At 43.3% G+C, this 13,602-nt stretch overlaps 1 protein-coding gene across 2 annotated transcripts in view; it reads right to left on the bottom strand.

The window, feature by feature from the left end:
- RAP1GAP (RAP1 GTPase activating protein) overlaps window positions 1-13,602 on the bottom strand; it is an 870,529-nt gene that overhangs the window by 132,758 nt on the left and 724,169 nt on the right. For both annotated transcript variants that reach the window (XM_086921674.1, XM_086921673.1), the window contains 2 exons: window positions 7,005-7,052; window positions 5,914-5,952 (listed from right to left, as the gene is read on the bottom strand). In XM_086921674.1, the coding sequence (XP_086777800.1) occupies window positions 5,914-5,952; window positions 7,005-7,052 (87 nt within the window). The remainder of the gene's footprint in view (window positions 1-5,913; window positions 5,953-7,004; window positions 7,053-13,602) is intronic.

Here is a 13,602-nt window from a genome sequence, read left to right as displayed (position 1 = left end):
TGCAGCTGAACAAATCTTTCACAAATGCCTTTTGTCCCCTTTCTCTTAAGATGCAGGCTCAGCCTAATTCCTCTTCATTCATATTATTGTCTTTATGCAGACTGCCTCAGCTTGAGTTTTTTATATACATTTCTACGATTGGCGTTTGCTTGATGAACATGAACCATTGCCATATGACAAATGAACACAGCAAGTACGTATAGAGGAGTGGGGTGCTATGTAAATATACCATTCATTCATTCACTCACTCCCTTCAGCCAGGGCTGCACAGAGGCTAGCAAGAGCAGGCTGATGCAGGCTCTAGTACTTCCTCTTGCAACAGGTAAATTGAACCCAGAATCGCAATCTCTCGAGTCTACGAATGAGGGATGTGAGCCACTATCCCTTTTTTCCAAACTCCATCTTGGTAGCGATTCTGCTTAGAACAATATTTGCAGTAGATGCCCCCGGCGAGTCACGGCCATTGAACTGATTCTTTCCTTTCTTTCCAGTTCTCTACCCTTAGAAATCCAGAGGAATGCACTTCAGGTCTGATGACGCACCAGACATTACGTGCCACTGCAGCCAATCAGAACAAATCATGCTCATGTCCTTTATTCCAAATGCAAAATGCGTTGATAAGTCTGGCGACAATGCTTAGCACTGTCTCGAAAGCGCTAAAGGGAGTAAAAAAGCAGTACATTTACAAAAACAAATGGAGGATGTGCCAGCCCTGCTTATCTCCTGCCCTTTCAGGCTAGAGCAGAGCCTTTTAAGGCATGGGCGAAGTGGGCTCAGGCCCAGGGCCCCAGCCTTTCAGGGGGCCCCTGTTAGAGCCAACTCTGTTCTGCAGAGAGTCTAGCCCTGATGACTGTTAATAATTACTAAACAGACTGTTTTAAATACTGTTTTCCTTTAATTTATTTGTATTGTGAGATATGTGAGTCCATTACAGACATTTTTCAGAGGAATATTAAGTTTATGTTTCATGCATCATCCACACAAAAAGGTTTCATTTAGATCAAAACAGGAACTCACATATGAGAAATGGGATGGTGTCACAGAGAATATTTGCAGCAATATTAGTGAGCTGCTGCTGGGTTACAATATTGAAAACACACATCAGTGTCCCTGAATATTAGATGTAAACACATTTAGAATTTGGACGAGTGTGCCTGTCAGTGACCTGACCAAAGACGGCATGTAGAGCTGAAATTGGATCATGAATTCAAAACTGTTCCCAACAGGGGCCCCCAAAATATGTTTAGCCCAGGCCCCCAAATTCCTTAAGATGTCTGCCAAATGTTTAAACTCTCACTGAAAAAGCAATCCTACAAACCTTGTTGTCTCTATGTCACCTGTGTGAATTATTGGGGAATTTATCAGACTCTGCTTATAGTGTACGTTTAAACAATTTTTAATGCCCGTGGATCTTTAATTTTTGCCTTCTTTTCAAACACAAGGATGTCAAATAGGGTTGGACATGTTTAGTAGCAGCAGCTCCTTTCCTTTGGCAACCTTGACGCTGTACATGCCACCCTTTTCTCAGAGGCAAATCAAAAAACAGCACAGGTCTGCTCACTCTCTCTGGCTTGCACCCATTACCCTTTCCATGAGCCCTCCAGCTTTAAATAGGAGTCTGTTGAAGGGCAAGGGTGGAACGAGTGGTCAACCATATGATGTGAACCACGTAATGTCAAAGGCGAGATAGCGTCTCCTGATTTTGACAGGAAGGTCCCATTTGTGGGGTATGGGTCAAGTGTCCTCATCCTAACTGATGCGGGACACCAAATGTTCTGCTTTTTACTCGGCACGGGATGCTGCAGATAGAGGAACATGTGAGACCCTATGAAACGACAGGTTAATCTGCTCCTAGAGGCCCACCAGGAGTTTCTGAAACAAGCCTTGAGCTGCTGGGCGGGACGCCCCGGCACGGACACTGTGAAGAAGAGCTCTGCAGAGCGGACCATTCCGGCCGGCATTGGTTGATCTACTAACTGTGTTGAATCAGGCCCAGCATGTCTCCTCAGTCACCTCGGTTATTCATTCAGTGACTGGGTACAGTCACATCCTTGATTTGGGCCTACCAAGTCTTGCGTTGCAGTCTCTTCAGTGGGTTCAAAACTTCTCTCCTAGTCCCATCACAAACTTGTGCAAATATGATCATGTCTCAGCCACGCGCCTCAAGCTTCACAGGTTGGCTATCGAGCAATGAGTACCATTCACAAACCTCTCTCCAAACTACAAAATCTTCAATGGACTGGAGAGCCTGGGGCTTTAAAGACTCTAGCAACACTCACTCCTGGTCACTTCCCATACCCTACACTTTATTTACATCTCTGTCTTCCCAGGATCAAGAGAGAACGTGCTAGTGGTCACACCTTTGATGCCTGATCCCAAAGCTGTGCAACAACTTGATGAAGGAACAAGGAAAAATAGAGAGCTCTGTGGTTTCCAGGCGGCAGTATTTGCGACTCATCTCCTTCGGCCTGTTTCCTTGTCTCGGCAGCCTGGAGCTCTCTGGCATATAGAGGGATTAAAAACAGATATGGGGAGAAATAAGAAGTACACAGGATTTCTCCTGCACAGGCTGCTTTAGCGAACACGTTTACCTTCAGAGGTGTTAATAAGAAGGAATGTGAATACCTGCGGTGAAAAGGACCTGGAGAACATGTAGGGCAGCGCCCTCGAACCAGCATGAGGCCACACTAAAGCCTTTCAATTAGCTAGATTTAGTTAAGGGCCAGGTAACCCCTGGATTTTAATACCCTTATTTAGTGTATGGTGGGCTGTACTCCGTTCCACCACGTTAGCGGGGGATGTGCTCCACTGCCCTGGCAGAGAACAGCTCCATATATTTACAAATCTCCATCAGTTAGAGGAGGTCTCTGTGTCTTCTGCATAGATTCCACTGGCAGAAGCCCCAGTGAGGGCATTGGAGCTGGCCTAGTGGTGCGCCAAGTTACTACCAGCATTTATCCTGATTTCAAGACCTTCCAATCTTTGCAAAAAATGGAGAGAGAGGAATATAGTCTAAAGTGACTGTCCCAGAATACAGACAGTGGTCACACGGAGAGTACCAGAATTAAACACCACACCTCCTGCTTCCACAGTTCCCACCTTGCACCCTACACCAAATTGTGCTTGGCGAGTTTCTAATGACAAGGCTCAAGGACTGTTCTCTTTATGAAATGCACCGTGTTAAGAGCTCTGGTCGGTGTTTATTATTAGCACATTTTGGTAAAGTCAGGATCATACATCAATTCTCATAGTTGCGTGGCTAAAATAAACCCAGTAGATCACATCTAGTGCTAAGTCCTGTCTGCCCACCCCAGAACACTGCCCGCCTTGTTGCCTGTTCCGGCATGGTGTTCCAGCTCTGACTATGTGAACGGAGCCTTTTTCTAAGTGAGCGCGTTTTTCACAGAAATGAGGAATAAAAGCAGAAGGGTGTCAAGCCCCTCCTATGGATCCTGGGACAGTAGGTGGTCACTGGAACAATCCATTGTCTACGCTACCATATTTGCAAAGGTGTCACTGGCCCTTCAAAATTATTTAATCTAGTTACTTTCTTTTAACACCTGACTCTCTAATGGTAGAGATGGCAATTAGTTAAGGCTAAATCCAGGAGGTGGAAGAAAGGTTCAACTGAGATCCAGCACGTCACAGCACTCACGCATGATGATCGCAATGCACGGTCACACCGAAGCCGTTTAAGGAGATTAGGGGCCTGATATTGTTTGCCATTATGGAATAGAACACCAAAAATGTGCTAGGCAACTTTTGTCGCCCACCCCCTCCCCTCCCTGCCCCCAAATAAATGCCTGTGTGTGTCCACAGTGTCTCTGAAAGCGCGCAGTTTCTCCATTCGCCCATAATTGAGAATGAGAACATGACAGCCCTAGGCCGACAGCAGTTGCCACTTTTCCAGCAGTCGCAACTCTATCACTCATCTCGTCATCTCAGATCAATCTCAAATCACACACAGGCTTTTGTACTGTCTGCTCCTACCGCATAGTTTATGGCAGTGCCTAATTTATAAAACAAAATAAGTGCCAGGACTCTCCTCAGGCGGCCACTGCAGCTGGCACCACACATTGCCCCTGTCATGCTGCCAATGATAGTAACAATACAACTACTAACCATCACACTCCTACAAGTGTGACAATTAGGACTAAATGCAACCCCAAAGCTATAAGAATGGATTGGACAGCAGGTAATGGTCATTTTTAATGTATATTGAATTATTAAGTTATTGCTGTTGTGGTCATCTTTAAATTAAACAGACAGCACAACTTAATGGTAGACTGTCACAAGCACCAGTGTTGACAACTGAGTGCAGGTGCCGAGCATCGGAAACCACCTGCTCAAATTAAGCACTAGTTTATGGTCATCTCGGATCATTTTAGTAAACTACTTGAGCTGAAGCATGAAAGTACGGTTTCTTAATCAATTAATGTTGTTGACTGATTCAGGTAGTAAACATCCTTACTTCTGCTCAAGTAGCTCAGTATTGTGTTCAGAATTATATTCTTTAAAGATCATGCTGTCTTATAAATCCGTACATTCCAAGAACTCAACATGCACAGGTACATAGTTTTGTTGAATTTGGCTCTCTTCCATTTGTGAGAATCTGGGCAGTGATCCACATAAGTATCAAATAGCTATTCACCACATTTGCCAATTTGGTTTAAGAAAAACAAATATATTTCCTTTCCCAAACAAGGGGGTAGCCATCATTAGAGTAGCGGATGTAGTGGCACCAGGTGGATTAGGGGGCTCACTGCACCCAATTTATTACTTTCATTGGCTGATCACAGCATGGATAAAAACACTGTCAAAGCCAATAGGTCGCAAAGATGAGGTCTATTGCCTTTGCAAATCACAGAAACAATGGGTTCGACCAGCAGTCATAAAAGGGCTTCTTTCCACTAAGTAGCTGGCCAAGGGCCATGGTCTTTGTTAGCAATGTGGTAAATGAATGCTGAACATCAGCTTTCTTCATTTTCGTCATTTTGGGACCTACAGCCAAATGCATTTTTTATCTTTGAATTTTTATTTGTAACATTTTAAAGTAACTGATTAGCTTACGTTGCTTTACATTTTGTTTGCAACTTGTTCATATTTTCGCGTTTTTCAGATGTGCGCCCTGAATATCGAAGATGGAATATCAAGGTATAAGAACATTGAGGAAAAAATATCGAATCCAATATATTGGAAGGTAAGTCTAGATTTTCTATACCTAACACCACATATATGTACCTTGGTGATATATATATATATATATATATATATATATATATATATATATATATATATATATATATATATATATATATATATATATATATCTTTAAGGTACACGGATTTAGAGTTAGGAATAGTAAATCTATGTTTCCTCTATACATACTTACCTTTCAATATTTTGGCCTTCGATATTTTGACGATGATGTTCATATCCTCGATATTCAGTAGAGGAATCCGTTTTGGGCTTTGCTCTTGGTTTGGGCTTCTTTTAAAGTGACATTTTGCTTGTATTTTACTTCAGATGTGGCAAAACTACTGTAACCAGTTGGGAATCAATAGTATTAATGGGTTCTTTGCACCATCCTGCACCCTCCTTTGCGCACCCACTATCTCGCCATCCTCCTCTCTTTTTGCATAATCGGTTTTTATAGTGTCTTCCAACAATGACAATATATGACAGTAAAGTAGTATCAGACTTAAATAATCAAAAACATATTTCATGGGATTTTGAATTAAAAACAATAAAAGAGAACATTTCTAAATCTAGGGAAAATAGAAGTAGTATTTTTCAACAACCAAAGAATGTCCAGGTTTTTCCATGTTTAGGAGGTCCCATCCATTAGCCTCATTGACACAAAACTTGGAAGCAGCCGCCATGCCTAGAACAATTAGTATGAGATATCCTACCTCGTGGACGCTGGGATAGGGAATATAGTCTTCTTCCGTCTGTGAAAACAAGGAAAGGCAGTCAGTCATTTCAGAATATGGAGTGAGTCACTTGCATTCTAAACATTTACTTCTTTTCCATTTAAACATAGAAGCCCATTGATTGTCCAGCACTATCACATTCGAGTGATGCTCATACCTACTTGCATAGTAATTACATGAATGTATGCATTATTAAAATACTTTAGGGCCAACACACCCTACGAAATTGTATCTACTGTGCAGTGTCAATTGAATGTCACTGGTTTGGCAGGAATGAAGGTCATGGAAAAGAAAAGCCACATGGGGTGTGGATTAGAAATGTCTCCCTAGAGCAGGAATCCCTGACTAGAGCAACCCATGCCTGGCTGACGAGCCAGGGATTTTTCAGACCAGCTGGTGCCTCTCAGCAGGACTGGGTAGGAGTAAAGTGATAGAAGTTTCCTCTGACGTGATAGGAACTAGAGTGTTCACCAAGTCCTCCCAGGTCTTCAAGGCCCAGACTTATCAGGAGAAAATCACTATAGGCTGCAGTACCTTAGCATGTTTGGGAGGCCAAAGAGATGAAATGATCAGAAACACAAGAATGTTCTTGGAGCGGGATTCCCAGCCACAAAAAAAGACACTCATATGAGCATTAAGAAGGATGTAAGAGTTACCAGGTGAGGTATTGAGATATGATGGGCGTTGACAGCAAAAAAAGTGGTTTTGATGGTGGGTGCAAACATACCCAGGGAGCCATGTTATGACAAAAGGTGCAACATAACATGGAAAATACAACAGAGGAGAGTAAATCAGTGGAGCTCAAGATGGGTAACAAACAAGGAGGACATCCAAGAAATGACAGAGCGGGAAGGGTCAACATATTGGTTCCCCAGGCTGACACAAGGAATGGGTGTATCTTGGGGGGGGGTGAAGTGGGGGGAGTTGTGAAGCTGACCGAATAGACGAGGCAAGGCTATGAGAGGGAAGTGATCAGTGACTAGAAGGATGGTCATCAAATGGATTGTAAGCCTTGCAGGTGAGACAGAGTAAGCATGCTTGTTGTAACTCCCACAATATGTAGTACAAACCTTCAAAGGGGGCGGAAGGGAACACCGCTGTTCGTCCATTCTGCTGCCCTGGAAAGAGAAAGCAAAAGTCAAACGACTGCTGGCCAGGGGGCCTGATGGGCATAGACAATGATCCTATAACCGGGAGTATTTTAAGGACTATGCACTCTTATTACACTGAAGTAAGAGAGGGACTGCGGGAAATATACTCCTCTTCTACACTGATTGTGCTTTCTACATTTTTGCAGCCTTTCCTACTTCGTTCTTATGTCTCTTGGACACACATGGTCAATAGATTCCTGTAAAGAAACATTACCAGATCAACTACGATGAATGCTTTTGTGCTTTGAACCGAAGGAGATATATTTCAGATGGAAGGAGAATCCATGCTATTGTTTGATACCTTTGATTTTCAAGGTCTAAGGCTTATGTCACTTTTTTCATGGAGCATATACACAACAGTGCTTAACTATGGTGTCTTTCACACCAAATATATGCAATATTTATGAGCAAATGCTTTAGACTCAAGACAATATGTGTTACTCACGAGACAAATAGACACATGAAAATATTTAATAAGCAAAACATATTTCAATTATGGCCAATGTCCAAATTGATCACACTGAGAAGAACACACGAAGGGAATGTATGTTTTTATGTACAGCAACAAACTACTTAGGTACTGTAATTCCAGCTGGGTTTGCAAATGGGAGACATACAGCATTAGTTCTCATCAATGTGTCCAGACCCAGTCTGTCTTCCATGGTTTCAATGACGTTTCAACTCTATTATTGATTTTCAGGGTCATCTTCAGATCAAAAGTCACTGGGACACAGGTGGACCTGTGAGAGTTTCAAAGGCTGCTGGGTCACAGTGAGGCAGAAAGCTAAGTTTGATATAGTATTACTTTTATACTGCTGATGTACTTAGTACACGCTTAGCGAGGTGTATTCAAGGAATATAAACCCAAGAAACAGTCAAGCAGGAGAAACAAACATGGCACCTGCTCCACATTCATTGTTGCCTTCAGTGCATCTGCCTCACTTGCAGGTACACTGAAGGGCACTGGTGTCCATGCCAAGTATCTCTAAACTTTGCAGGCAGTCATCCAGAGCGGGGAAGGATTTCCAGAGCCGCAGCTGACCTGATAGGTTGGTTGATTGACCACCGGAAATTAAAAAACCCTTATGGCCTTATTATAGTCATGATTCCATGATGTACGAAAATGACCACACATAACAGGTTTTTCCCCAACAATTTTCTCAAAGTAAAACCTTGCAGTATTTGTGTAGGGGGGGGAGGGGGGGGGGGGGGGTAATGTTTCACGTTTGAAGCATCAAAATGACTGAAAATGCGTTGTAGGGTAACGTCCCATTTTAAGGAACATAACTCAGAATGATGTGGTAAAATTACATTCAGTAAATGCTGCAGTCAACGGTATCAGTCCCACCAGGTGTGGCACTGCTGTAACAAATAATGGGGCAATAAGAATGAGTCCCTTATTTTGTACAGCCCTGATGCTAACGTTCACATCCCTGGGTAACAAGGCACCACCATGAATTACCACAACAGGTTATTACCTCTGGTTTACCCTCAGTCGCCAAGGTCTCAATTATAAATCTCTCTTTGTAAATATGTGTGTCCTACACCTGCCTCCAAAATGCTTTAGTATTGAGCGTTCAGGGGCAAGGCATGCTTATTCACAGACAAAGGCTTCGTGAAAGAGGCCCAAATAAAGCACCTATGAAGTAGCTACAGCCCCCGCGACTTGAGACCCTCACGGGTGAGTAGTGTTCTCTATAAATCCCTGGTTGATTGATTGACCATAGGAGTGACACTCACAAAACACCAAACAATTTAAAGAAATAAATGAGGAAATAATCCAAGGTCCTATTAATCATAATATTTCATAGCATACTAGAGGTTTATTACTTGAGTCCCAGTTGCCCATAACATATTAGTTCTGTAAAGATTGAGGACAGCAGGAGCTGGTCATAAGGGAGGCATAGCTCTCTCAAACTCCCATACCACCATAGCTTCCATTAAGTCTCCTCGCGGAGATGGCATTGTTTCTTGCGGACGCTAACCCAGTAAAGGAAAAATAATATTCCATTGCGAGATCCGATTTCTATTTGTTACCTGTAACTGTAAATATGGGGAATGAGGTAAGATCATTTTGGAATGCACATGTTTAGACAACTATCAGTGTAAGGAAGCAACAATCTATTTTTTATATTTTCTTTCATTTTTCCGGAACTAAAGGAAGAAAAATCTTATTCCCATCAGACTTTGCATGGGACTCGTAATGAAGCCATATGTATACCCCAACACACAAATTACACCACACTTACTTTCATCAAATTCAATTTAATCTATGTATATACAGGAATGCTGCATGAAATCTTCCCTGAACTATGAGTATTTACATTAATGTGCGATTCGACCATCTGAATCTCCGTTGCAAATCATTTAGCCTAGGTAACAACTGGACTCATCTCACCCCGGCTTGGCTTGAGAACAGGGCACTGATATCTGCAGGCTCACAGCTCTGCTATCTTCCACATGATTGTACTCTATCCTGTACCCAGCCTCACCTGAAGCCTGCAGATAATTCGAATCACTCCTACTTATAATTTTCTTTCATTTTCCTACTATCTCATGGCAAAAAAAGTGTTCCTGAATCCATCATCCTCAAGTTTAAGTAGTCTATTTTTCACCTCATAGGGCATATATCACGGGTGCCCAAATCCGCAAGACTAACTTTTTCTCTATGAGCCATTTTTCCCAACCTAAGATGCAGCATCATGTTATTGGCCCTTCCAAAGCATCACTGTGCATTCCTGGGATTTTCCTTTTTGACTCCATTGTCTTAGATCTTCTGAAGGACCTGATGAATATCCATGCGAACCCTGGCCTGTTCATTTCGTAACTGGACTTACCTATCACCTCTGTGTTCGAATATGTCTCCAATTAAGAATCTTACAGCTTTTCTCTCATCCTTTCTTTGCATCCATTTTGAGGACTCCTGCTCCTGCAGCCTCCTGGAAATTGATCCACAGATGTCAGGAATACCCACATATACTTCCCTGAGTAAGATATCCAGCCAATGTTCCATATCCTGTTGAAATCCCCAGCTTCTCATCAATCATGTCCATTAGTCTTCTTCAAGCTTGATGTTTATTTTCTTCTTTTCTACAATCTAGGCAGAGCCTAAAGTCTGCTTTCTTCTTTAAATAAATTACATTGCCATTGCTATGTTTCTTCCTTCAGAGGGTACATGCACTGTTATGTGCTGTTGCTAGGACGCAATGCCGAAGGTGGGGTAGGGTGGGATAAACTAGTTGTCTGCATTTACTTGTTTTCGTGCTTGAACAAGAGATGGGATATTGTTTTTTGTGTTGGGTGGGGGGGAAGGAGGTGAAGGAGAAGGTTGCTTCATTACTCAAATTATTTTTATCTTCTTTAGCATTATTTATTTATGTTGTGCAATGCTCTATTGCAGTCAAATGGTGAAAAGGAGTACATTTTCGTGACAAAGGAAATGAATGCCACTACCTCATCCTTTTTCTACTTTTAACTTACTGCATGCTTCCATGTGTGGCCTGTGTCACCAGAGATAGGGATTGCTCAACCAGCTGAAGTATCCCTCTTTCCTACTCTACAGCAGTCTGCCAGTAATGAAGGCTTGTCTATCACAGCATCTGGAGCCAAAGCATAGCATTCCATCATCAGTGAATGAAACAAAGTGTTGAGGGCATCATTCAGAGTAACCTAGAGTTTGGATAGATAATCCACTCTAGGAATTACCAATACAGGGGCATCGGTGACTCCAGGTGGTGTAGTTATCAGGTTTTTTAGTAGGACTTTGAGGGTTCCCTTACAAATGAGGATTTACCATGCGAAAAGGCAATTCTAGACCCGTTTCTCAAAGGCTAATTTTCTTTTCTCTCTGATTCTATGCCCCCAAACTTCACTTACTTTCAACACATAGAGTTTCTGGGTGAAAGACACCAGATCTGCACGGTTCCCTTGGATGTCGTATTGCATACAAAGCTGTTAACTCAGATTAAGAGAATTGAGAGGCCACTTGTAATGAAGTATGATGTTCTCTGGTCCTGAGATGTGTTTTGCCGTAAACAACAAATTCCATCAGAGAGTGAAACAACAGCTTCCTCATTAATCCCAAAGCCCAGCGGCCAGCTTGTTCATGATGCCCACCGTGGTGTTGTTGCCAATAAACAATCCCAATCTCTGATCAGAGATCTGCTTGCTCCTGAAGCATCCTGCCAGGGCATCGGAAGAAAAGAATCCTAGGCATGCAATATTGTGGTTCATGATCTGGACATTGTCTGGACACACAAGGACCCATCAAAAATTGTTTAAATCTGTCTCCCTTATCTGTTTCTGAAAATATGCTAAACTTCCATTTTCTTGTTTTCCAATAGCAGTGACATCAACACTCCATTGTCGGGGACATCACCAACTCATTTCTGACCAGTCTTGTCACTCTTATCCTCAGGTGAGGCTTCCCCACTCCCATGTCCACCTTGCCATTTCCTCAAAATGCTCTGCCAGGTGTTGCTACTAAGCACACAAACTTCCAGCCACTCTTCTACCTACCACCATTAGCTCGTTTGTTGCCTGCACCAAACTGCCCTTCTCATGTAGCACAGCTTGACTAGGGATAACTCAGGCACTTCAGACATTTAATTGTGAATGTGCGGGCCTATCTCATACCCGTCCCCTTGAAACATATCGCAACTGTTGTATTCACCTTTAGTTTGAAACATAAGCCATTCTTGTGTGGGCAACTGGACATTGGATGTAAGAGATCTACATGCAGCAATGCAAGGCCCTTTAAACTCATGTCATTGAGAGTAAAATAGATGCTGATGTCTAGAGCTCTATATTCTTGGAGACAACGGGCATGTGTTGTAGCTCCGTCCTCATGTCAATACTTTATTGCACCTCACCTCCACCTGCAAATGTTTGAATAAATCCATTTATTTGCCAGCCCAAATCTTTTCTTTGTGTTAATATTAAGGCATTTAGCGGCATCTCAAAGGAATGTATCGAAGTTGCACTGTTAGTTCACAGACTTCCGTTGGTCTAGGACCAGCCATGCTGAGCTTCATGAAGGAAACGTGTATAGAAACCATTCCAGAATGTTACTCCAGCGGAGCCGATGAGACTTCCTTGACATAATACTGATGGTGGTCATTTAAGATCCTCAGAACTAAATGCGAGAATTTAGGTTGAGAATTTAGTAACCAGCTCATATTCTAGGCAATACATTAGGTACGGCATAAGTATAGAGTCATGTCTGCAGGATCGGATAGGGACAAATTAGTGAAAGATCTAGAGAAATGGTCGAAGGAATCAAGAAGAATAAAGTCTCCATTACCGCGATTTTACCCCGCCACATTACGATGGCGGGGGGAATCACTCCCGGACCGGAGCAGATGCAAAGACAGTTCACCACGGAACCGCCAAAGACAATTGTTCTGATTGCCTGGCGGAACGGTCTGCCTCCATGAAATGGTGGTGGTGCCTAGCACGCACCGTCCGCCAAATTACGATGCTGTCTCCAGCCAGCCTTTCAGTGGCGGATAACCCACCATTAAAAAGGCCGGTGGAGATTGGTTTTAGGGGCCCGTTGCGGGCCCCCCTTATGTTGGGGGGAGGTGTGGGTGCACTGGGGGGGTTCCCATGGTACCCCCCTACATTACACTGCACCAAGTGGCAGGCACCGTGTGGTGTCTGCCAACTAGTGTAGTGAAATGCATAACATGCTATTTTAACATGGCGGCGGGTGCTGCTGTCAGCAGCACATGCCACACTGTTAAAATTAATAATGCGACCACCATGGTGGCGGTCGCATCCTAACTGGGTATGCAGGACCGCCGCATATATTGGGGACAGTCCCGGTCACCACCACGATGATTGACGGACTCCAGTCAAATGCCATCGTAATCGGCCCCTAAGAGGGAACGGATTCTCCAGTAAATAATATCTATGTCTGGTCTGTACCATTAGGTCAATTCCACCCTACTTATTGGTTCATCCCACTCGAGTATTTGATGCTGTGGGTGAGATAACCCACAAACAGCTTGGTGTGGCTACAGGGTGTAAAGGGGTATTTCCTGATCGCTCTGACGAGGGCTGTGAGCTCTACCATCTGTAGACCTGCCAACTCACATGGTGACACCATGTGTCACACAATATCGGCTCCTTTCACACAATCATCTGATAAGGAGCCGATATCACACAGCGGGCACACAATTAGCTGGAAACCCGAGCAGAAAGCAGGTTTCCAGCTAATTGTTTGGAGGTTTAGCTTAGCCAATGTCCATTACAAGGTGTGAAACCTCCCCAGGACATCAACAGCATTCTCAAAAGCTTTGATTATAGTTTTTGGCGGGGGTTAGGGGAGAGAGGAGGCGTTGTGGAGGCTTGTCGTGCAGTGGGGCTGTAGATTTAGAATTTTCCTGGGCTATGCTCAGTGCTTAGTTTTGCCGCCTATATGGCCACGCCCCCTCCTCACATAGTGATAAAAATTCACAAGGTGGCAAGTCTGCCTCTGTGCTTAATTATTTCTGGTGACCGGCACTTATATATC

Source organism: Lissotriton vulgaris, chromosome 5 (assembly GCF_964263255.1).
Source record: "Lissotriton vulgaris chromosome 5, aLisVul1.2, whole genome shotgun sequence".
Lineage (NCBI taxonomy): Eukaryota > Metazoa > Chordata > Amphibia > Caudata > Salamandridae > Lissotriton > Lissotriton vulgaris.
Note: the sequence above shows the minus strand (reverse complement) of the source record. Positions and strands in the feature narration are given on the sequence as shown.